A 25,616-nucleotide genomic window follows, 5' to 3' on the forward strand; every position below is an offset into this window, starting at 1 on the left:
CCATTCCCCCCCCCTAAATATTGAGCCTGCATGAAACCTGCCATGTGACACTTGTCCAGCAGGTGGCGCCCCACAACCAGTCTTGGCTCCAAGGAACTTCCATGTCAGTCTGAAACGCCAAAGACATTTCCCCTCTAAAATGCAATAAAAGGATGGAGAGCTGTTAATAAGGAAGCTTTGAGAAGGATCGCAGCAGCAGGGAAGGATGAAAAGCGCTCTAGAGATTACTATTAAACTACACAATATTTGCGGGAGCTTGCAACCTGCGGAGAATCTTCCGGGTTTCTGGGGGTTTTCCTGTTGTTATTCTGTCTCTCACAGCTACAATAAACCTACCATTAAAATTATGGATGGGTCATTTCTTCGTCAGAGTGAAAACGGGCAAATTTAGCAGGGGATCAAATACTTTCCCCCCTCACTGTATAGTAGATTGGGAGATTTCGGAGGCGCAGTTAGCTTAGCCAGAGTGGAATTGAGCTGGGAATCAGCTGACCAGCTCAGCTGATAAGAGCATGATAATAATAATAATAATAATAATAATAATAATAATAATAATAATAAAAAAATAGATTTTATTTATACCCCGCCTTCCCCAGCCAGAGCCGGGCTCAGGGTGGCTAACACCCAATAAAATCACAGTAAAGGCATAATAGGGGGCAGGAAACCAATTTAAAATACAGGTTAAAATGCAATTTAAAATGCAACCTCATTTTAAAGTAGCCAATAAATCAAGACCATAAGGGGAGGGAAACATAAGGGTCAGACTGAGTCCAAACCAAAGGCCGGGCGGAACAGCTCTGTCTTGCAGGCCCTGCGGAAAGATGTCAAGTCCCACAAGGCCCTAGTCTCTCGTGACAGAGTGTTCTACCAAGTCGGGGCCAGTGCTGAAAAGGCCCTGGCCCTAGTTGGGACCAATCTAAGCACCTTGCGGCTCCAAATTGTTGTTATTTGTGGACCTTAAGGTCCTCCGTGGGGCATACCGGGAGAGGCAGTCCCGTAAGTCAATGGATCAGACCCGTGGCCCATCTAGGCCAGCATCCTGTTCTAACAGTTGCCTTTGAGAAACCAGCAAGCAGGATTCGAACCCAAGAGCCCTATCCCCAGCTGCGGTTTCCAGCAACTGATATTCAGTTGACTCCAGCTGTGGAGTCAGAGCAATGCCATTGTGGCTAGGAGCCACTGATAGCTCTCTCTTTTGTAAATGTATGCAATTCTCTTTTAAAGCCATCTAAGCCGGTACCTGCTGTCTTTGTCCATGGAGTTTTCTTGGAAAACTCCATCTTAAAAAGCATCTTAAAAAGCAGAGACATCACCTTGCCAACAAAGGTCGGTATAGTTAAAGCCATGGTTATCCCAGTAGTGATGTATGGAAGTGAGAGCTGGACCATAAAGAAGGCTGATCGCCGAAGAAAGGATGCTTTTGAATTCTGGTGCTGGAGGAGACTCTTGAGAGTCCCATGGACTGCAAGAAGATCAAACCTCTCCATTCTGAAGGAAATCAGCCCTGAGTGCTCACTGGAAGGACAGATCCTGAAGCTGAGGCTCCAATACTTTGGCCACCTTATGAGAAGAGAAGACTCCCTGGAAAAGACCCTGATGTTGGGAAAGATGGAGGGCACAAGGAGAAGGGGACGACAGAGGACGAGATGGTTGGACAGTGTTCTCGAAGCTACCAGCATGAGTTTGACCAAACTGCGGGAGGCAGTGGAAGACAGGAGTGCCTGGCGTGCTCTGGTCCAGGGGGTCACGAGGAGTCGGACACGACTAAACGACTAAACAACAAAAGCCGGTACTAATTGCTGCCTCCTGAGGCAGTGAGTTCCATAGTTTAACTCTGTGCTGCACGAAGAAGGACTTTTTTTCATCTGCTCTGAATCTTCCAACATTCAGCTTCGACGAGCTTGATTGTGGACTCAGGCCTATTATCTTTTCCATTCATCTTTACTTCTCTGGAAGGTGTTGATATTGAGCAAATCTTGTGTGGTTTCACATGAATCTCTATAGCACATTCAAGCTGATCGCAAACTCTTCTTGGTGAGGGTGCTGAGGCCAAGAGAGAAGAAGAAGAAGAAGAAGAAGAAGAAGAAGAAGAAGAAGAAGAAGAAGAAGAAGAAGAAGAAGAGTTTGGATTTGATATCCCGCCTTTCACTCCCTTTAAGGAGTCTCAAAGCAGCTAACATTCTCCGAGTCTCTCTGAGCCTTGAACTGTACCCCAGGACTGGCAACATAGAAGAAGAAGAAGAGGAGGAGGAGGAGTTTGGATTTGATATCCTGCTTTCTCACTCCCCTTCAGGAGTCTCAAAGCAGCTAACATTCTCCTTTCCCTTCCTCCCCCACAACAAACACTCTGTGAGGTGAGTGGGGCTGAGAGACTTCAGAGAAGTGTGACTAGCCCAAGGTCACCCAGCAGCTACATGTGGAGGAGCGGGGAATCGAACCCGGTTCACCAGATTACGAGACTACCGCTCTTAACCACTACACCACACTGGCTCCCAGAGTGACCCTCATGGGTTAATTTGGGTCCAAATCCATGTGAAGGGCTAACTGTATGGTGTGTGTGTGTGTGTGTGTGTGTGTGTGTGTTTGTGTGTGTGTGTGAAGTTGGGAGATCAAACACAAAGCCTTGAAGGACTTACCAAATCTTTTGAGGTGCCTGTAATAAACGTAAATCTGCCCTTATTCCCTTATGGGGGACACAAGAGCCCTTATAGAGTCCTTTGCAGGTTCGCCATCGGTTGGAGAAAATAACAGAGGCCAACCAGAGAATATTGAGAAGCAAAGCAGCTAGTAAGCCTGATCTTTACTGAGCTGTTGCAACAGGGTGCTCCCCTCATCCGCAGGAAAGGAGGAGGACCCAGAACGAAGGTGTGTCCACCCTTATATAGACATTTTAAATTGCCCGCCTTGGAGTCCAAGACCACCCCCCAGATACCTCATAGGTACGTCACAGAAGAGGCGGTCTACAACAGAAATCTGAGTGCATTGTTTTTACCCTGTCTGCCAGGTTACCTGTTAACGGTCACTTGACTGGATTACCTGGGGAGCCTGGCCAGTCTTTTGTAATGACAAATACTTAGTTCCTGAGCCCAGGTCACAGGCTCACCCTATTCATACACAGACATACCCTTAAGACAGGATTTGTGAAGGAAAAGATAATGGGGAGGCTTCCCTACCTCCCCCCTTCTGACAGAGAAAACATTTGGTCAGTTTGGGAGTGAAAATGGTTTCAGAGCGGTCCTCCTGTGCTGCTCCAGACATGTCCCATCGCGCCCTCTGGCTTAATCCATCGAATCAGGAGCCACAGGAATGGCTACAAGGTCCGTCCAGTCTCCTACAAACCCTCCCTTGGCGTGGGAAGGTGGAACTCACAGAGGTTGGCTACGGTCACCCCTATTCTTCCCTCTCCCCCTCCATTAGCTTCTTATTTTGGGTTGCTGGTAAAGTATAGGTGGGTTCCTACGAGGCAAGACACAGCGATAACAGCAGGAACCTTTATTGAGCTACATAACTGGGAAACAGGGGTGAAGCAACTGCTTATGTACAGTCCTGAAAGCCCGGGCCACTCCCACTCCCAACGTGATTGGCTGCCTAAACGTCCAAGCTGCGAATCGCGACTCAGAGTTCAAGGGCCAATGGCAGAGGCCCAAATCCTGAAATGTTCTGTGATTGGACATCATGTATCGAATCAGAACACAGGAGCTCAGCGTCCTTAGTCCAGACTCCAGCCGAGGCAAACGCAGACCGCTGAATACATCACACCAGTGGGACATCGCTTCCTGAAGAAATATCCGTGTTATGTACTGAGTTGAATAGGATCCAAGATGCTGCAGTCTGATTGGCCCTAGAACAATAGGATTCAGAATGCAGCAGTCTGATTGGCCCTAGAACAACAGGATCCAGAATGCAGCAGTCTGATTGGCCCTAGAACAATAGGATTCAGAATGCAGCAGTCTGATTGGTCCTAGAACAATAGGCTTCAGAATGCAGCAGTCTGATTGGCCCTAGAACAATAGAATCCAGAATGCAGCAGTCTGATTGGTCCACAGGAGCCACCCAATCCAGCTCCAGGTGGAAGTGAATCCGCAACCTGATTGGCCTACAGGTGAATCCTGGAATTAGCCAATCACGTGGGGCCCATTGTGTAAATAATATATATAAAGCAGACATTCTGGGGGAACTTCCATTCCTCCTCACCACTATGAGCTGAATAAAGAGCATGAAATCCACTCTTGACTCGGAGTATTTTTCAACCCGGAGCTGTCATTTTCCCAGACCGGTCTTTTGGACGTGCGGTTCTTCCATTGGCTCTCGACGCGCCAGTCAGGTGCCTGCCAATTCCAGAGGCGAGAGCTGGATTTCCTTGCCACCCTCCCGGTGTGGAGCTGTGTGTCGAAGGTTTCTTACCTGAGGCTTAGTCACTCCCGAGAGATTAACCAGAGCCCTCTAATCTTCCCATAATATCTCTGTGGCACAATCGAGGGAGTGTGTCTGGGGATAAAGAGGTGAAGTGATGATGGGACCTGGGCACCTGCCCACCCACCCTTTGTTTATCCAGGAAGTGGCGCTCCAAGAGAGAAAGAGGCACGTTGGGCATGTTTAGCCTGGAGACGAAGAGACACACAAAGGAGGTGTGATATCTGTACGACTGTCACACAGAAGATGGAGCCAGCCGGTTTTCTGCAGCTCTGGAAGGAAGCACCAATGGATTGAGATATGACAACTATTTATAGCCAGAGAAAATAAGAAAATATTCCTTTATGCTACAGGGGCTGTGAGAACACTAATTGCCAAAAATCGGGGGGGGGGGGGGGGAGAAACAATACTGTCAAAAAGAGAGTGGCGAGATAAATTATTTTACTACAGTGGTACCTCGGGTTAAGTACTTAATTTGTTCCGGAGGTCCGTTCTTAACCTGAAACTGTTCTCAACCTGAAGCACCACTTTAGCTAATGGGGCCTCCTGCTGCTGCCGCCCTGCCGGAACCCGATTTCTGTTCTCATCCTGAAGCAACGTTCTTAACCCAAGGTACTATTTCTGGGTTAGCGGAGTCTGTAACCTGAAGCGTATGTAACCCGAGGTACCACTGTATATTGAATTGCCTAGATTGACAGAAGCCATTAGTGGCCAGCCCAAGCATAATTTCAAAGAAAGAACGGGGAAAATATAGAGAATACCTTAAAAAGCAGTGCCCTCAAATTAATACTTGGACTTGTTTTGATTAACTTCTGCAAAATAAATTATGGTATAAATGCTAAAAACAGAAAGAAAATGGGGTGATAAGGAAGTAAGAAGGAGACAGTTTACCAAAGATAAAAAGAAAACTGTGTTGAGGATGAAGTCAATTGGAAGAAAAGAAGAACTGAAATATTCTATATATATATATGTTGACTATTTGATCTGTGTAAGTTTCCGTATGTTAATATGTTTTATTTGTATTTCTTTGTTTTTTGTTTGGATTTTGATTGTATATTATTAATTTTATGTTTAGTTTTAGTTTTATGAGTGTGTGTGTATGTGTTGTAAAATAAACTTAATAAAAAAAAATTAAAAAGAGAGAGAAAACAACTATTTATGTATGCAACCATAGCAGCATGGATGCTACTGGCCCAGAGATGTAAAGAAGAGAAAGTCCAGACCAGAGACGAATGGTTGTTGAAGATGATGGACTATGCCGAAATGGTGAGAATGACCGGGAGAATCAGAAACCAGGAAGAGAAGAATCTGTAAGTTGACAGCTATGAGGAGAACCCATCACTTAGGCTAAAGGGCTGGAAAAATCAACAACTAAATCACCTGAAAAGAACACTCCCAGTACAGAGGTGGATGGGGAAAGAGCTGTACTTAAGAGACCGGTTGGAAGAGGAAGGCTTTCAGCAGGCGCCGAAAAGAAAACACAGACGGCACCTGCCTAATATTCATGGGGAGGGGAGTTCCAAAGGGTAGACGCCACTGTCAGGAGCTCAGCCTACACTTGAGTAGGACCTTGGCAGAGACACATGCCCGACTGGCATGTTCCCTCCCTCCTGGTCGATCGTTCTGGAGCTTCAAAAGCTTTCTTCTGCCTAAACATCACAGCGACCGATGCCAACAGACATTGGCACACTTAGGGATCCGCAGAGTTGGCGCAGTTTGTGTGACAGACCTCAGCAACTCAGCATTTTGGCTAATCTACTTTATTTACATATAAACACACACGGAGCACTGCAGCATGGCTCTCTCTCTCTCTAGCATCAGAAAGCAAAGAGAAAAAGAATGAAGGACAATAGTCCCAGTTCATGGAACACAGTAACACAAACATCCTGTCTCCGTCACTTCCCACACTGTGGAGTCAAAACATTTACCGTCATGTGATAGACAACAATTAAAACATTAGCAGGATTTTAATCACACTTGTAACAAATACCATGGATGATATAGATGGGTACAAAATATAGATTATGGAATAATACGTAGTTGAAAATATTGACAATAGGATCCACAGAGGGAATGGGGGAAAGTCTTGAGATTCGGAGAAATCTGAATTTGGATTGTTATAAATTCTAATAAAAATGATTTGGGGGGGGGGACATCAGTTGCTGGAAACCACAGAAGGGGAGGGTACTCTTGTGTTTGAATCCTGCTTGGGGTCTTCCCAAAGGCATCTGGTCATGAACCTGATCCAACAGGGATCTTCATGTTCTACTTGGGAGTAGTCATCCCCAACAAACATTGTATATGCCATCAAATGCCAACAGTGTCCTTCAGCTCTCTATATTGGACAAACAGGCCAAACCTTACGCCAAAGAATAAACGGACGTAAATCAGACATCAAGAATCACAAGACAGAGAAACCAGTAGGAGAACACTTCAATCTCCCAGGACATTCTATACAAGATCTCAAAGTAGCTGTTTTACTACAAAGGAATTTCAGAAATAGACTGGAAAGAGAAGCTGCTGAATTGCAACTCATTACCAAACTTAAAACCATGGAGAGACCTGGTCTGAACAAAGACATTGGATTCTTATCTCATTATACATGACAAAGCCATTTTTCACCTTCGCACCCCTTGCTTTTTCCTGTAAGACCTATTGCAGTCGTTAAGAGTCGTCAACAGGCTCATCACAGCTATCTGCCAATCACCCATTCCCACCACCCTTCTGAGTAATACCCCTCCCCACCTTCTCACTATATAGAGGGATCTGGCAACTTCTGTTTCAGTGTATCTGAGGAAGTGTGCATGCACACGAAAGCTCATACCAAGAACTAACTTAGTTGGTCTTTAAGGTGCTACTGGAAGGAAAAAATTTTTTTGTTTTGAGCATCTGTGGAGTAAGCATCATTGCCTGAGCACATCCATTAAACAGTGGACGTTTCTCTTTAATGATTAGCCTGCCCTGTTTACCCTCCTTTGCCAGAGAGGAGGTCTCCCATCCCTCTCCCAGCTCCTGGTTGCCATGGTACCGGCCCTCGCATCCTAAGAAGAGCCTGGAGGCCTTACGTAACACTCTCCAGGTTGTTATACAAGGTAATCTTGCTTAATGGCTCTTCGGAGTGTGTTGTTTGCCTAAGGCAACAGGGCAGGGGAGGTGAGAAGGCAGCAGGATCCTGGTCATTGGACAGCAAGTTTGTTTGTACACCGCCCCCCTCCGCTGTCGGACAGAGATTACTCTTTGGCCACTGAAATTGGGAAAGTGCACCGACAGCTGAGGTCCCTCTAAGTCTCTATTTTCCAGGGAGAGCCCTGGATTTACAGAAACGGTCTCGGTTTCTGATTTGATCCCCAAATGTCCTGCTTTTCCTTAGGACAGTGGTTTTGAACCAGTGTGCCATGGGACCCTGAGGAGTCTTGAAGGATGGTCAGGGGTGCCGTGGGCAAGTCTGGCCCATAGCTGTCAACATAGATTTGAAAATAAGGGACCAGCAGCCTCGAAAATAAGGGATCAGCAGCCTTGAAAATAAGGGATCAGCAGCCAAAATAAGGGATTTTCCAGGCACAGGTATGTTCGACTTCTGAGCCCCTCCAAGCCAAAGGTAGAAAGCCCAGCCAGCAGCCACACGAAGCCTCAAGCGGTGGTTCCCACAGCGCAGCAACCCGGCAAAGGGGATGCAGCAAGGAAAACCACCGTCACATCTCCGCTGGGAAGCGCTGAGCAAAGGCGAGTCCCCAGGCAACACGGCTGATTTGATCGGCACAAGGCATGCAAGCTCCACCCCCCAGTCGTTCTTAGACTCCTTATTGGGTGAGCAACGCAGCCGAGCAACACATTGGAGCCTCCCTCCTCCCTGGCCGGCAGGGAGGGAGGGAGAGGAGCTGCTTCCTTTGAAACCCGGGAAATTTAAGGGACATCATCAATAAGGGACAGCAGCGGGACCCAGCGCTGGGATAAGGGACTTTCCCGCCAAATAACGGACGGTTGACAGCTATGGTTCTCCTTCTTTGCAGCTTTCTAAACAGAGATTGGATGCTCAGGGGATTCCTTAGCTGGGATTCTTGCATTGTGTGTGGGGTTGGGCTGGATGACACTTGGGGTTCCCATCCAACTCAACAATTATACAATTCAGTTGGTGGAGGGAAGGCTGAGTCCCATTTGCCCCACTGGACCAGACTCCACAGGAAACATTGGTGGAGAAGAAGGGTATCCAAGCATGAAACCAGATGTTCCAGGCTGGGGACATTGCAAAACCAGAGAAAATTCCCTCCTCATCCTGCTCTCACTGAAATGACACTGTGAGGAAAAGCAAACAGCCGTGGTGATGGTCTAGGCACGAAAGCTCACAGCCTGTGCTCTGAAAAGTCTCATTGATTTGTAAAAGACTCATTAATCAGGAAGATGGGCAAGGGAAGCCAGTCATCGGCCACTGGGATCTGAGAGTGCCTGATGTTGTTGTGGATAAATGAGCTCCAGGCAGAGGGAGATTCTTAGAAATAAAACAAGGGGAGGCTGTTAGGTTATCTAACTCAGCCACCCTCCCCACTAGCTTGTTCCAAGAAATCAGTGCCCAAAAGGGAAATGTCTTAATGGGAAATAAAGGACAGTCTCCCCATCTAACCCTGGAATCTGCTCCCGGAGTTGGGCAAAATGTAAATCAGGACCCGATGGCATTTATTGGTTTTAAAGTTCATTGATTCAACAACATTTATACACTGCTCAGTTGTCATAAAACCCCGGAGAGGTTTTGCAAAGCAAAACTTGGGAATTGTCAATAAAACACAGTTGAAAATGTTACAATTACAATAAACTAAAAACGAATTAGCAACACCTGCAACTGCTACATGTGTGGTCAGGCTTGCTTAAGCCAAAATGTTTTTAGCTCGCAACAGGAAGATTATACCTGCTTGATTTCAATAGGCAGGGAGTTCCAAAGTTTAGCCACTGCAATGCTAAAAGATTTGTTTCCTACCATTGTGGATCACTGCAGATGGTGACAGCAGTCACGAAATTAAAAGACGCCTGCTCCTTGGGAGAAAGGCAATGGCAAACCTGGACAGCATCTTAAAAAGCAGAGACATCACCTTGCCAACAAAGGTCTGTATAGTTAAAGCCATGGTTTTCCCATTAGTGATGTATTGGAAGTGAGAGCTGGACCATAAAGAAGGCTGATCACCGAAGAATTGATGCTTTTGAATTATGGTGCTGGAGGAGACTCTTGAGAGTCCCATGGACTGCAAGAAGATCCAACCGATCCATTCTGAAGGAAATCAGCCCTGAGTGCTCACTGGAAGGACAGATCCTGAAGCTGAGGCTCCAATACTTTGGCCACCTCATGAGAAGAGAAGATTCCCTGGAAAAGACCCTGATGTTGGGAAAGATGGAGGGCACAAGGAGAAGGGGGCGACAGAGGACGAGATGGTGGGACAGTGTTCTCGAAGCTACAAACATGAGTCTGACCAAACTGCGGGAGGCAGTGAAAGACAGGAGTGCCTGGCATGCTCTGGTCCAGGGGGTCACGAAGAGTCAGACACGACTAAACAACAACAACAACAACAACACAGTTGTGGAACGGTGGCATCTGTCACAATGCCAGTTCTATAGATGGAGGAGATTGAGCGAGCATAGATGGGGGAATGCAATCCCTGAGCAGATCTCAGGGTGGTTTGCAGCGGATCAGCAAGATTCTGATCCTGCTCTGAAACCCTGGAGAGCCATTGCCAATAAGTCTTGACTGAGCACAATAGATCCAATAGTTTGAAAGGCCGTCTCCTATTGTCACCCCAATTTCTGAGTGGTGCGAGATTTCTGGGGTTCCTGACGCTTGCCCAGGGTCCATGTTTACTTTCAGGAATGAGGCACAAGGGAGACTGCAGTGTCTTTATGATAGATGGTGTTGTTGTTTTACAAAGGTATTTTTTTTTTTGTTAAAATTTTCTTCATTTTCAACAACAATCTTCCAATTAATGACAAATTAAATCAGTCCAAATTACAAGAATAACAATACCACCAATTGTATATTCCAATAATAAAGATTTTTGGGAGGGACTTCCCATGTTCCGGATGTCTAGAGATGATCATCCTCATTCATGTCTCTGCATTTTTGGCTATTTTTCCAATTCAAAACTAATATTCTCCATCCTTATTCTCAGACTGATCAGTCGTTGTTTCTGTGGCTCACATCTTCTGTAGCAAAGTTTTTATATTGTTAACACACAGGAGGCGTCCGGTCCCCCCATATTATTATCTGTCCGGTAGGTAGCCGTGTTGGTCTGATGCAGTCAAAATATATTTAAAAAATCTGAAGAAGTGTGCATGCACACGAAAGCTTATACCAAGAACAAACTTAGTTGGTCTCTAAGGTGCTACATGGATGCGGGGTGGCGCTGTGGTGTAAACCACAGAGCCTAGGGCTTGCCAATCAGAAGGTCGGCGGTTCGAATCCCTGTGACAGGGTGAGCTCCTGTTGCTCGGTCCCTGTTCCTGACAACCTAGCAGTTTGAAAGCACATCAAAGTGCAAGTAGATAAATAGGTACCACTCCGGCGGGAAGGTAAACGGCATTTCCGTGCGTTGCTCTGGTTCGCCAGAAGCGACTTATTCATGCTGGCCACATGACCCGGAAGCTGTACACCGGCTCTCTCGGCCAATAAAGCGAGATGAGCGCCGCAACCCCAGAGTCGGACACGACTGGACCTAATGGTCAGGGGTCCCTTTACCTTTACCTTTAAGGTGCTACTGGACAATTTTCTATTTTTTATATATTCTATCCAATTATATTGGATATAATTAGATATAATTCAGTCCTCTTATCTGTCCTTTGTTCACCAAGTTCTCATTAAAGGCACTGGGCTTCGTTCCAAAAATAGAGTTTATAAATGGCAAGTCAACAAGTTCTCTCTGATGTCTACAAAGGTTATTTTAAGCATCCTTTTTGTTTCTGACTCACTATCCCAGGTAGCCAATGGTCCCCTTTCTCACCAGTTTCCTTACAGCAAGTGGGCAGCTTAAACTCCCACACTATCTAAACACCAACCTTTTCTGCGGTTAGAGCAAAGTGTGCTTCTGATTTTAATTCGGGGCAGAGAGGAGCTGTGCCCCCACGGTCAGAAAACAGGGAAACACCATTAAACAATCTCCGGGGTGAGCTCTCTGAATGGCGGTTGTGGCACAATGGGGCAGTGCATTGGCTATTAACCAGATGGTTGTGTGGGCATGCAACCAAGGAAATGGGGGCAATTGGCAGGTCCCCAGCTGGCTCCAGCCCACCGGCCGGTGTGTCAGGCGATCTACAGTCCTTGGTGCAACATCTGCGACCTGAACCACAGAAGCTGGGGCACACTACTCAGCAGAGTAAATGCTACACAACAGAAGTAGCAGGAGAAGTTGTGTGAGCATATTTAAAAGGTAAAGGTAAAGGGACCCCTGACCATTAGGTCCAGTTGTGGCCGACTCTGGGGTTCTGGCACTTATCTCACTTTATTGGCCGAGGGAGCCGGCGTACAGCTTCCAGGTCATGTGGCCAGCATGACTAAGCCGCTTCTGGAGAACCAGAGCAGCGCACGGAAACGCCGTTTACCTTCTTGCCGGAGTGGTACCTATTTATCTACTTGCACTTTTGAACTGCTAGGTTGGCAGGAGCAGGGACCGAGCAATGAGAGCTCACCCCGTCACGGGGATTCGAACCGCCGACCTTCTGATCAGCAAGTCCTAGGCTCTGTGGTTAACCCACAGTGCCACCCGCGTCCCTTATTCAGCATACATCAGGACAAAAGGAAAACATGTCCGACCTCCTTCGTGTCCAAAGCAAGACGGCAAAAGCAAAAACTATACAGAAATGGAAGTTCCCAGCAAGCTGTGCTGGAGTGCAAACAGGTGTGAGCCAGTGTGGTGTAGTGGTTAAGACTGATAGACTCGTAATCTGGTGAATCGGGTTCGATTCCCCGCTCCTCCACATGCAGCTGCTGGGTGACCTTGGGCCAGTCACACTTCTCTGAAGTCTCTCAGCCCCACTCACCTCACAGAGTGTTTGTTGTGGGAGAGGAAGGGAAAGGAGAATGTTAGCCGCTTTGAGACTCCTCCAGGTAGTGATAAAGCGGGATATCAAATCCAAACTCCTCCTCCTCCTCTTCTTCTTCTTCTTCTTCATGAGACGTACAACAATTCTACACGTCTGTTCTTAAGGTTGAACGGAATATCGCAACAGGTTGGCGGTTCAAGCCCACCCAATGATGGCTGTGGGCAGGATTCTTGCATTCCAGGGGGTTGGACTAGATGAACTTTGGGGTCCCTTCCAGCTCTACCGTTCAATGATTCTACGATTCTAGTGTACCAGGCAATAACTGTGGCTGAAGCAGACTCTGAGGGTCAGGAGAGCATTTGCAAGACTTCAGGGTGCCTGAAAAGAAATCAAGCTTTCGTTAGCCCCAAAATGGAAAACGAGCGATGTCCCAACTAAAGAAGAGTGGCGACTTAAACTGATGGAATACATGCAGCTTGCAGATTTAACGTATAGAATAAGAGAACAAGAAGAATGTACATTTAAAGAAGACTGGAAAATGTTTGCTGAATATATGGGTGAAAATTGTGGTCATTTAAAAATGCTGGCAGCATTAAGATAAATTCAACAGTGTAAATAAGTTTTGATGGATGTAACAATGGAATACTGAATGGTTTAGTTCATATAAAATATGCAGGGATTTACAATATGTAAAATGAACCATAGAAAGAGAAGAAGGGAAGTCATTGATTTAAGGTTGTTTAAATGAATATTTTGAAATGTTGATTAGAAAATATATATATACATATATGTATGTATGTATGTATGTATGTATGTATCTCTCACATGACACACCACAAAGAATCCTAGGAACTGCACTTTGTTGCTGAGAAATATAGCTCTGTGTGAGGGAAACTACAGTTCCCATGATGTGCTTGGGGAAGTAATGTGCTTTTACTGAGAAAAAAGAAAAAGGAAATACCGTATTTTTTGCTCTATAAGACTCACTTTTTCCCTTCTAAAAAGTAAGGGGAAACGTGTGTGTGTCTTATGGAGTGAATGCAGGCTGCACAGCTATCCCAGAAGCCAGAACAGCAAGAGGGATTGCTGCTTTCACTGCACAGCGATCCCTCTTGCTGTTCTGGCTTCTGAGATTCAGAATTTTTTTTTTCTTGTTTTCCTCCTCCAAAAACTAGGTGCGTCTTGTGGTCTGGTGCGTCTTATAGAGCGAAAAATACGGTAAATGGTCTTGCTCCGTTCTCTCATTCTCCCAGTTCAGAAGGTGAGTCCTGCAGGAGCCCTAAATGACTTTGGTCTTCTTACAGCTGGTGAAGACGGTGGAGCTGGACCCTACAAAGAACTACATCTTCGGTTTCCATCCCCACGGAGTTCTGGTGGCTGGGGCCTTCCTCAATTTCTGTACGGAGGCAACTGGGTTTTCCAAGATCTTCCCAGGACTGACCCCTCATTTGATGATGCTGAGCCTCTGGTTCAGAATCCCCTTTTTCCGTGACTATCTGATGAGTGGAGGTAAGAAGAGCTGTGGTGCTCAGGGTGGCTGATACTGGTTGGTGCAAATAATAATAACAAAAACAGTCTGTGCTTTTGTAAGCTCCCTGTACCCAGTAAAAAACAGATGCAGTAGCTGTGGCCTTTCAGATGTCATTGGTGTTTGTATGTGACGCCAATAAAAGGTTTGATGATGACAGCTGTCCATGGAGGCACAGGTTAATTCTGTGTCCAGGGCAGGTGTTTACCAGCTCCACCTGGTATGGAGGCTGAGACCCTACCTGCCCGCCGACGGCCTCGCCAAAGTGGTGCATGCTCTGGTTATCTCCCGCTTGGACTACTGCAATGCGCTCTATGTGGGGCTACCTTTGAAGGGGACCCAGAAACTGCAACTAATCCAATATGCGGCAGCTAGACCGGTGACTGGGAGTGGCCGCCGTGACCACATAACACAGGTCCTGAAAGACCTACATTGGCTCCCAGTACATTTCCAAACACAATTCAAAGTGTTGGTGCTGACCTTGAAAGCCCTAAGCGGCCTCGGTCTCGTATACCTGAAGGAGCGTCTCCACCCCCATCATTCTGCCCGGACACTGAGATCCAGTGCCGAGGGTCTTCTGGCGGTTCCCTCATTGCAAGAAGTGAGATTACAGGGAACCAGACAGAGGGCCTTCTCGGTAGTGGCGCCCGCCCTGTGGAATGCCCTGCTATCAGATGTCAAGGAAATAAGCAGCTAACTTATCTTTAAAAGGCAGCCCTGGTTAGGGAAGCTTTTAATATTTAATGCTGTATTGTTTTTAACATTCCATTGGGAGCAGTCCAGAGTGGCTGGGGAAACTCAGCCAGATGGGCAGGGTATAAAGAAATTATTATTATTATTATTATTATTATTAGTCATTGGACTCCAACTCCCATCATCCCCAAGCTCCAGCCAGCAAAGATGGGAACTGTAGTCCACCAGTATCTGGAGGCTTTCCATTTGGTAAACTGAGGCACCACAAGGACTTACACGTTTTGCACACAAAGGGTATTGCAAAACAGTGTGTTGGCATCCATCTGCCTTGAGAGACAATGGAGTGCATTTCCAGAGATGAAGTCCTGTGTTTGCAGCACTGAAGTGCCTACCCTGGGGTGCAAGCCTGGGCAGTGTGTCTGGCGGTCCTGAGCTGCTCAGATGACAAGAGCCCCCTCGTGGTCTCGCTGATGTTGCCCAAAGGAAAACAGAGCAAGATGTTTGGCACCAGCTTGGCTGCAGGAGTTGCCGGAAGGAGGCATACAAGACGCCATGCAACCATCTCATTGGCCCTGTCAGGAGTCCAGGTTCCCAGCTTGATAACACAGTAAGCGTAGATAATTAAAAAGGAGGATTACTGCAAAAACAAACAGATAGCTCCGGACGGCTATGACAAAGCCTCCGGTTTCATTACTCAAGATGACCCTTCTGAAGACTCCTTCCGGCGTCGACAGAAGGTATTGAACTTCCGACCCTTACGTCTCTTGTTTTGCTTCCTATCTAGCAGCCCTCCCATTCACCGACTCTTCAGACTTAGTGGATCAGCTCCAACCTCCTCCTTTTCTGAGAGGCTGTCTCTGAGTTCATTCGCGCCCTTTTCTGCTTCCTGTGAGCTTTAGCTGTATTCTAGCCTGCTCTCAGCTACTGCCTTATCAGCCTGCCCGTCAAGGCCAGGAAGGGCCGAAGTCTGCAGCTGCCGGCTCTCCCCTGCCTAACTAACATCAAAGCCTCTTTGCTCTTGGCTGCTTTCTGCAGTTGGCTGCAAACCTTTGCTTGGAGCTGGCTCATTCCTGACAGGTCCCAACTCTAGGTTTGTGTAGGGTTTGCTCTTTAGCCTCTTCCTCTCCTGATGTCCCACAAGCCAGCGGGCAGTGGCAAAATAATAGTATTATTAATAACACTGCTGATGGTTTTCAGGGAGCTTACTCTCACGTCTCCTGCATTTCATACCCAGGTTTAGTCCCATCTGACAAGGAAACGGCTGCCAACGTCCTACGGAGGTCAGGAGGAGGAAATGTCCTCACCATCGCTGTGGGAGGAGCCCGAGAAGCTCTGGACGCCCGGCCAGGGGCTTTTACTCTGTTGTTGGCAAACCGGAAGGGGTTTGTTCGGCTAGCTATACATCATGGGTGAGTCGCGGCACGCTGTCAGGCAAAGGACTGCATTCTGCAAATCCCGTACAAAACATTAACTCTGGTGGCACGGCTACCTGCAAATGCAGGAGGCAGTGATGACCCCCAACTTGGAGGGCTTTGAAAGAGGGCGAGAGAAATTCACAGAGGAGGAGAGAGCTATTGATGGCTCCTAGTCCTGATGCCTATGCTCTGTAACTTTATACAACTGGTGAGCCATCAGGTCAAGCACAGCTCTTCAGGGATCCAGGAAAATCTCCTGCTTTTGCTTCCTGCCTTGGATTGCAAAAGCAGTGTTGACATTGGACAAGTCACCATCGAGGGCAAGGGGTGGAGCCACAGTGGGCCCCAGGCCTTGCTTTTTCGTGCTCATAGGTAAAGGTAAAGGGACCCCTGACCGTTAGGTCTAGTCGTGGCCGACTCTGGGGTTGCGGCGCTCATCTTGCTTTATTGGCCGAGGGAGCTGGCGTACAGCTTCCGGGTCATGTGGCCAGCATGACTAAGCCGCTTCTGGCAAACCAGAGAAGCACACGGAAACGCCATTTACCTTCCCGCCAGAGCGGTACCTATTTATCTACTTGCACGTTGACGTGCTTTGGAACTGCTAGGTTGGCAGGAGCAGGGACCGAGCAACAGGAGCTCACCTCGTTGCAGGGATTCGAACCGCTGACCTTCTTATCAGCGAGTCCTAGGCTCTGTGGTTTAACCCACAGTGGGGCTGCATCAAATCCAAGATCCACTCCTAGACAGTGGTCCAAGTTGGGGTGGGGCTCCTTGCCCCTGGTATAAACACTGGTTGTGCTTCGGGCATTATGATGATGATGATGATGATGATGACGCAACACTTTCTTTTCCATTCCTCTGCCCCCTCCCCCAGCACTCCTCTTGTCCCCGTGTTTTCCTTCGGTGAGAATGAGCTGTTTGATCAAGTCGAAAACCCCAAGGGCAGCTGGCTGCGGTGGATCCAAGAGCGTTTGCAAAAGATCATGGGGATCTCTCTCCCGCTCTTCCACGCCCGCGGAATCTTTCAGTACAGTTTTGGGCTCATTCCGTATCGGCGACCGATCCACACTGTGGGTAAGTCTGGTTGGGAGAGTAGCTAAACTGCAGCTGGGAAGCCAAATCCTGTGTGAAGATTACTCTTTTCTGGAAATTAAAGCAGTGTCCAAACCATGGGTAGGCAAACTAAGGCCTGGGGGCCGGATCCGGCCCAATCCCCTTCTAACTCCGGCCTGCGGACGGTCTGGGAATCAGCATGTTTTTACATGAGTAGAATGTGTGCTTTTATTTAAAATGCATTTCTGGGTTATTTGTGGGGCATAGGAATTCGTTCATATGTTTTTTTCAAAATATAGTCCGGCCCCCCACAAGGTCTGAGGGACAGTGGACCGGCCCCCTGCTGAAAAAGTTAGCTGACCCCTGGTTCAAACACTTGTTAAAATATTCAAAAAAGCTTTCGCTTGCAGAACATATAGCTAATGAAGAACATATGCAAAGTACCGTATTTTTTGCACCATAACACTCACTTTTTTCCTCCTAGAAAGTAAGGGGAAATGTCTGTGCGTGTTATGAAGCGAATGCCTACGGATGGCGGGGGGGATCTGCTGCAGTCATGAGCAGAGGATCCATGGTTCCCTTTCCTTGCCTCCTCCGTGGCTCGCTTTGAAACAGCAAAGCAGGAGAAGAGCCGCTGAGTGGGGAGGAGAGAGGGACAGAGAGCCTGCTTGCTTTAAAGGAGCAAAGCGGGAGGGGAGAGGAGCCTTCTCCTCTTATAACCCTCTTCTGCATTATTAACAGCATCCTTCTCCACCCACCCCACGCGTGTTCCTTGTCCCTTGAGTGCTTTTCCTTCCCTCCCCACTTAAAACATGGTTTCAAAGCACGGATCCACACGGATCCTCAGGATTTTTGCACTGGGTCACCCCAAATTCACCATCAGATCACATAGCATGATGTCCATGGCTACAGCTTGCACCAAAAAAATCACATACCCACTGTTGCCTGGGGCCGCAGTGGTGCAAAAACGTGCTTACAAAGCATGGATCCACATGGATCCTCAGGATTTTTGCATTGGGCTACCCCAAACTCACCGTCAGATCACATGTCTGTGGCCACAGCATGAACCACAAAAATCATACATCCACTGTTTCGTTTAGATTTTTTTTTCTTGTTTTCCTCCTCTAAAAACTATGTGCGTTTTATGGTCGGGTGCGTGTTATAGAGCGAAAAATACGGTATTTACATTCACATAGTTATTCAAGTGTGGGCCTAGTTTTTCTTAGTTGAAGATTACATAGGGTTCCCATATTTCAAAAAGTGAAAATCCAGACACAAAAACTGTTGAGCTTTTTTGGATAGGGAGGGGCCAGTTGATGAGGGTTTTTTTTGCAATTTTTCAAAAAAGAAGAAAAAGCTTTTGAGCTGTTTTGGGGAAAATTCGCCAAAAAATCAACACGTCCAACACGGGCTGCCCAGGTTTCCCCAGATATTTTAAACAATGTTTGGAATTTCTGCCCAGATGCTATTTCCGACGGACAAATCCCAGATATGTCCAGGAAATTCAGGACGTATGGAAGCCCTAGATTACTGATTCTTCCGTAAACATTCAACCAAACTGTGTCTTTCTCTCTTCCGCTCAGCCTTCTGTGGAATATCCAGCTTGGCCATGCAGTTCCTTCTGTGATGTTTCCACTTTCTCCTTCCAGTAGACCTCTCCTTACTGCTTCTTAGGGTGAACATAAACTTCTGCCCTTCTTTCCATCACATGTTTCGCACAGAAACATTGTCAGACCTCTCCTTTATTGCGATTAGAGAGAGAGAACGCAATCTAACATGGCCTCTTCTTCAGCGTTCATGGAGCTGCAGCCATGAGTCAAGTCACTTGCACAAAACCAAATGGAGAATGTAATAAGACACCTCCCATGTGACCAGAGTTAACCAATCTCATGAGAGTTACTGGGGAACGTTCCAGAATGAAACACTCAGCAAGGCATTTAAGCATTCTCAATTTCAGTAAATTAAAACCACTTAAGCAAAGTTGAACGACGTGGCCCAGGGAGAGAGGGAAAAATAGTGGAAGTGAACAGCTGGCTTCGCAAATGTTGTAAACAGGGACGGTTTGGATTCTTAGATCACGGACTGCAGTTTCTTGAAGATGGACTTCTGGCAAGCGATGGGCTGCACCTCACAACGGTTGGGAGGAATGTTTTTGCCAAAAATCTCAGAAACCCCATCAGGAGGGCTTTAAACTGACTAATGTGGGGGAGGGAGACAGTGCTCCTGAAGGTAGGAGTCTATCAATTGATGAAGATGATCATCCAAATGTCATAGACCAAATGGAGCAAACAGCACACAGACCTGGTGGTGGGAGGAAAAAATCCTTAAATAAGAGACATGGGGGAATGATTAATGGACTTCAATGTCTGTACACTAATGCGCAAAGCATGGGAAATAAACAAGATGAGCTTGAGCTCTTGGTACAGCAAACTAAATATGACATAATAGGCATCACTGAAACCTGGTGGGATAAGTCCCATGATTGGAATGTAATAATGGAGGGATACAATCTATTTCAGAGAAACAGACCAGACAAGAAAGGAGGAGGAGTGGCGTTATATGTCAGGGATGTGTATACCTGTGAAGAGATCCAAGATTTAGAACCTCAAAGCCAAAGTGAGAGCATTTGGGTCAAAATTAAGGGAGAGAAGAATAACAGTGACCTCATTGTGGGAGTTTACTATAGATCCCCAAGCCAAATGGAGGACATAGATGATGCCTTCCTGGAACAGATGGCCAAGCATGCAAAAGGAAGGGAGATAGTAGTAATGGGGGACTTCAATTACCCGGATATTTGTTGGATGTCAAACTCAGCCAAGAGCACAAGGTCAAACAGATTCCTCACTGGCCTTGCAGACAACTTCATTGTCCAGAAAGTGGGAGAAGCAACAAGAGGAACAGCCATTTTAGATCTGGTCCTAACCAATGTTGATGACCTGGTTAGTGGGGTAGAAGTGGAAGGATCATTAGGCGCGAGTGATCATGCTCTTCTGAAGTTTACTATACAGCGGAAAGGAGCAGCCAAGCATACTAGGACTCAATTTCTTGACTTTAAGAAAGCCGACTTCATAAAACTTAGGGAAGTGCTGGGTGAGATCCCATGGACAGTAATACTAAAAGGAAAGGGAGTTCATGATGGCTGGGAGTTTGTTAAGAGGGAGATAGTAAAAGCACAACTTCAGGCAATACCAATGAGACGGAAACATGGAAGGTGCCTAAAGAAGCCAGGGTGGCTATCTAAAGAACTTTTAACTGAGTTAAGATTAAAAAAGGATGTGTACAAAAAATGGAAAAGGGGGGAAACCACCAAAGAGGAATTCAAACAAATAGCCAGCACGTGTAGACACAAAGTCAGAAAAGCTAAAGCACAGAATGAACTCAGGCTTGCTAGAGAGGTTAAAAGCAACAAAAAAGGCTTCTATGGGTATGTTCGTAGCAAAAGGAAGAACAAAGAAACAGTGGGGTCACTCAGAGGAGAAGATGGTGAAATGCAAACAGGGGACACAGAAAGGGCTGAACTCCTCAATGCCTTCTTTGCCTCAGTCTTCTCCGATAAAGAAAACAATGCCCGACCTGAAGAATTTGGAGCAAATGATTCAGCAGAGGAAACACAGCCCAGAATAACTAAGGAGATAGTACGAGAATACTTGGCTAGTTTAGATGTATTCAAGTCTCCAGGGCCAGATGCACTGCATCCAAGAGTATTAAAAGAACTGGCAGATGTGACCTCAGAACCACTGGCAGTCATCTTTGAGAATTCCTGGAGAACAGGCGAAGTCCCGGCAGACTGGAGGAGGGCAAATGTTGTCCCTATTTTCAGAAAGGGGAAAAGAGAGGACCCAAATAATTACCGCCCAGTCAGTCTGACATCAATACCAGGGAAGATTCTGGAGCAGATCATTAAGCAAACAGTCTGTGAGCACCTAGAAAGGAATGCTGTGATCACCAATAGTCAGCATGGATTTCTGAAAAATAAGTCATGTCAGACTAACCTGATCTCATTTTTTGACAGAATTACAAGCCTGGTAGATGAAGGGAACGCAGTGGATGTAGCCTACCTTGATTTCAGCAAGGCATTTGGCAAGGTGGCCATGATATTCTTGTAAAGAAGCTGGTAAAATGTGGTCTTGACTATGCTACCACTCAGTGGATTTGTAACTGGCTGACTGACCGAACCCAAAGGGTGCTCATCAATGGTTCCTCTTCATCCTGGAGAAGAGTGACTAGTGGGGTGCCACAGGGTTCTGTCTTGGGCCCGGTCTTATTCAACATCTTTATCAACGACTTGGATGATGGACTCAAGGACATCCTGATCAAATTTGCAGATGACACCAAACTGGGAGGGGTGGCTAACACCCCAGAGGACAGGATCACACTTCAAAACGACCTTGACAGATTAGAGAACTGGGCCAAAACAAACAAGATGAATTTTAACAGGGAGAAATGTAAAGTATTGCACTTGGGCAAAAAAAATGAGAGGCACAAATACAAGATGGGTGACACCTGGCTTGAGAGCAGTACATGTGAAAAGGATCTAGGAGTCTTGGTTGACCACAAACTTGACATGAGCCAACAGTGTGACGCGGCAGCTAAAAAAGCCAATGCAATTCTGGGCTGCATCAATACCAGTATAGCATCTAGATCAAGGGAAGTAATAGTGCCACTGTATTCTGCTCTGGTCAGACCTCACCTGGAGTACTGTGTCCAGTTCTGGGCACCACAGTTCAAGAAGGACACTGACAAACTGGAACGTGTCCAGAGGAGGGCAACCAAAATGGTCAAAGGCCTGGAAACGATGCCTTATGAGGAACGGCTAAGGGAGCTGGGCATGTTTAGCCTGGAGAAGAGGAGGTTAAGGGGTGATATGATAGCCATGTTCAAATATATAAAAGGATGTCACATAGAGGAGGGAGAAAGGTTGTTTTCTGCTGCTCCAGAGAAGCGGACACGGAGCAATGGATCCAAACTACAAGAAAGAAGATTCCACCTAAACATTAGGAAGAACTTCCTGACAGTAAGAGCTGTTTGACAGTGGAATTTGCTGCCAAGGAGTGTGGTGGAGTCTCCTTCTTTGGAGGTCTTTAAGCAGAGGCTTGACAACCATATGTCAGGAGTGCTCTGATGGTGTTTCCTGCTTGGCAGGGGGTTGGACTCAATGGCCCTTGTGGTCTCTTCCAACTCTATGATTCTATGAAAGTCTGCTCATGCCTAGAAAGCCTGGGTCTAAGCAGTTTTCCACTTCACTTTCTAAGTGTTTTCCCCTTGCTCGTTCCTTCCCGTACTTTATCTCCTTAATCCGCTTTTCGTTCCTTCCCTACGGAAAACTCGCTCTTTAGTGCTACATTGGAGCAAATGTCAATCCGGAGAAAACCCCAATCGCCATTTGCTCTGATTGAGCACTAGAAAGCAGTTTTCCCTGGGGGAGAGCCGCAAGACGAGAGGAAGTGTGCATAGGCCTTTATCCAAGTCACATTTTCCAAAACAATGGGCAAACCAAAACGGTCATTCTTCAAAATCCACATACCTCCCAATTTTTCAGTTCAGTTCTTCAGCCAAGTAATGTGCACAATAAATGCGGACACTTGCGTAAAACGCAAGTAGAAATGTAGATATTTATGAAAATAGCAGACAAAATTCATTATATAAAGCAGGCATAGGCAAACTCGGCCTTCCAGATGTTTTGGGACTACAACTCCCATCATCCCTAGCTAACAGGACCAGTGGTCAAGGATGGTGGGAATTATAGTCCCAAAACATCTGGAGGGCTGAGTTTGCCTATGCCTGATATAAAGGGATTGGCTTTGCAAAAACATGTGCATTGGGCAAAATTACCTACAGAAAAATGTACGGTATATTTGGAGTAATTTGCACCATAATGCTGAATTTTCATGAGGACGTTAAATGGAAATAGCGGAATGTGCGAAACTTAAGATTGGAAAAGTGAGAGACAAAAGCATTCATTAGCTTAAAGACCCCCTTTTCCAACCATAGCTGTCAACTTACAGATTTGAAAATAGGGGACCAGCAGCCTTGAAAATAAGGGACCAGCCGCCAAAATAAGGGACCTGCAGCCTCACCTCTTCCAGGCACTCCAGTCTTCCTGTCCTCCTGCAGTCTGGTCAAACTCATGCTGGTAGCTTCGAGAACACTGTCCAACCAACTTTCTAACCAGAGGTTCAACTGAATAGAATCTGAATCACATGCACCACAAGGCCTATGCAGCCTCAACTTAAGATGGCTCCCCGGCCTGGCTTTGCACTGCAAAGTTTGCAGCAACACATGCAACAAAATGGCGTCCAGCATTCAAAACCCCCCTCAGCTTGCATTAACTAGCCACACACACACAGCCTCCCTCCCTCCCACGAGATCTCCTTTCCTTTTCCCCCACCATGTGCCACCGCTCCAGACAGACCTTTTCCCCGGCAAGGGTGAGTGGGCTGTCAATGACGTATCCATCCGATTCTGATCTGAGCACTCAGCACAGGTATGTTCAACTTCTGAGCCCCTCTGAGCCAAAGGCAGAAAGCCCAGCCAGCAGCCAAACAAAGCCTCAAGGAAAACCACCGTCCCCTCTCCGCTGGGAAGCGCTGAGCAAAGGCGAGTCCCCAGGCAACGCAGCTGATTTGATCAGCACAAGGCATGCAAGCTCCACCCCCAGTCATTCTTAGACTTCTTATTGGGTGAGCAACGCAGCCAAGCAACACAGTTGGAGCCTCCCTCCTCCCTGGCCGGCAGGGAGGGAGGGAGAGGAGCTGCTTTCTTTGAAACCTGGGAAATTTAAGGGACATCATCAATAAGGAGGGACAGCAGCGGGACACGGCGCTGGGATAAGGGAGTTTCCCGCCAAATAAGGGACGGTTGATAGCTATGTTCTCCAACAATTGGGGATCCTATTCTGCAACCAAGCACAAGGTCGTTTAATACTAGTAATGATTCTCCTGCCTGATGCCAAACACCGAGAGAACGTTTCTAGGACTGAATTCACCGTGGCGCGGTAATTATCGCTGGAGCCGGCCACAATAACATCAGGTTAATTCAAAAAGACAGTTTTGTACAGGTAACACCATCCTCTCTGATAGGATTTGACAGGCAGTGGTTGCCCATAATTGTTTGACAGCTTGTTTGGACCTTCTCCGTGTTTAGACGGACTTTCGCCATCTCGGCAGCGGAGGAGACACTTAATGGGATGTTGGTCGGAAACCGTGTTAGCCCATTGTTGTCTGACAAACACAATTAGCACAGCCTTTCAGAGGGAAGGCAGGCAGGTCTCGCTGGATTCCCGGCCCTGCCGCTTCCTGGCGCCAAGCCCCAAACCCAAACAACTTTGGCTCATCCTCCCCCCCCCAAAGGTCAACAGCTCTGGCTGATTATCTTTATTGCATTTTGGGGGGGGGGGAAATACCAAAAAGTATAAATTAAACATTACATCCAAATATTCAAAAATAGAAAGAAGAAATACATAAAAAGAAAATATCTAAAAAGAAAATAAAAAGAAAAGAGAGAGGAGGAGAAGAAGAAAGAAAGGAAAAGAAAAAAAGAAAAATGAGAAATAATAATAAAACACGAAAAATAATTAGTCAAGTGCACAAAATTGTTCACAGAATACAAACAGTACTTTGAATATTCTATACGCCAGTTCTACGAAAGAAATACATTTGTAATCCTCCTTTTCTTTCTTTCTTTCTTTCTTTCTTTCTTTCTTTCTTTCTTTCTTTCTCTTTCTTTCTTTCTTTCTTTCTTTCTTTCCAGTCACTTTCTTTCTGATCCGGAAAAGTAGTTTGAATCCCTTCTATATTAGTTGACTTCCCTCTATCTCTTTGTGGCTTCAACACTTCTCTTAAGTGACAAATATTCTGCATTCATTTAATAATATCAGTCCATCCGTCCCCCCCAATTATATCTGTGAAATTAATCTAAGCACAACCAAGTATTATTTTTGGAACCCTATTTTGTCAGGTGGTTTTTAAAGCAATCCCATTTCTTTTTTACCTTATCGCCTGAGTTTTCTTAACCTCTCTTTGCTGTCTTTTTCTCTCCACCCGCCCGCAGTTGGAAAACCTATCCAAGTTGAAAAGCGCCCCAACCCCAGCCAAGAGGAGGTGGACAAGTTGCACGAGCTCTACATGGAGGAACTCTGCAAGCTCTTTGAAGAGCACAAGTTGAAGTATGGAGTCCCAGAGGATAAGCACCTTTCTTTCATTTGAAACAAGGAAGCCGTCCTTTCCATTCCCTTGCCCACGTTTAAAAAAATAAATAAAATAAAATATTTATGCTTTTCAGTTTTATACATTTCATTAATTTTACAATCATTTTAAGGTTTCAAAACTTGACTTCCTTCCCCCTCTTTCTGAGATTCCTTAAATTTATTTTTAATATCTTCTGCATATCCATATTAACTTCATTTGCTCATTTATTTATCTACTTTAAATATATACAGGGGTACCTCGGTTTAAGAACAGTCCGGTTTAAGAACAGTTTGGTTTGCGAACTCCGCAAAA

At 46.3% G+C, this 25,616-nt stretch overlaps 1 protein-coding gene across 1 annotated transcript in view; it reads left to right on the forward strand.

Annotated features, from left to right (window-relative positions):
- The window catches only part of MOGAT2 (monoacylglycerol O-acyltransferase 2), a 41,548-nt gene extending 16,186 nt beyond the window's left edge, over positions 1-25,362 (forward strand). The window contains exons 3-6 of the mRNA XM_053385416.1: positions 13,734-13,938; positions 15,885-16,059; positions 16,940-17,139; positions 25,168-25,362. Coding sequence (XP_053241391.1) covers positions 13,734-13,938; positions 15,885-16,059; positions 16,940-17,139; positions 25,168-25,322 — 735 coding nt within the window. The 3' untranslated portion in view covers positions 25,323-25,362. The remainder of the gene's footprint in view (positions 1-13,733; positions 13,939-15,884; positions 16,060-16,939; positions 17,140-25,167) is intronic.
- The last annotated feature ends 254 nt before the right edge of the window (positions 25,363-25,616 follow it).

This window comes from Podarcis raffonei, chromosome 4, assembly GCF_027172205.1.
Source record: "Podarcis raffonei isolate rPodRaf1 chromosome 4, rPodRaf1.pri, whole genome shotgun sequence".
In the NCBI taxonomy this organism is placed as follows: Eukaryota; Metazoa; Chordata; class Lepidosauria; order Squamata; family Lacertidae; genus Podarcis; species Podarcis raffonei.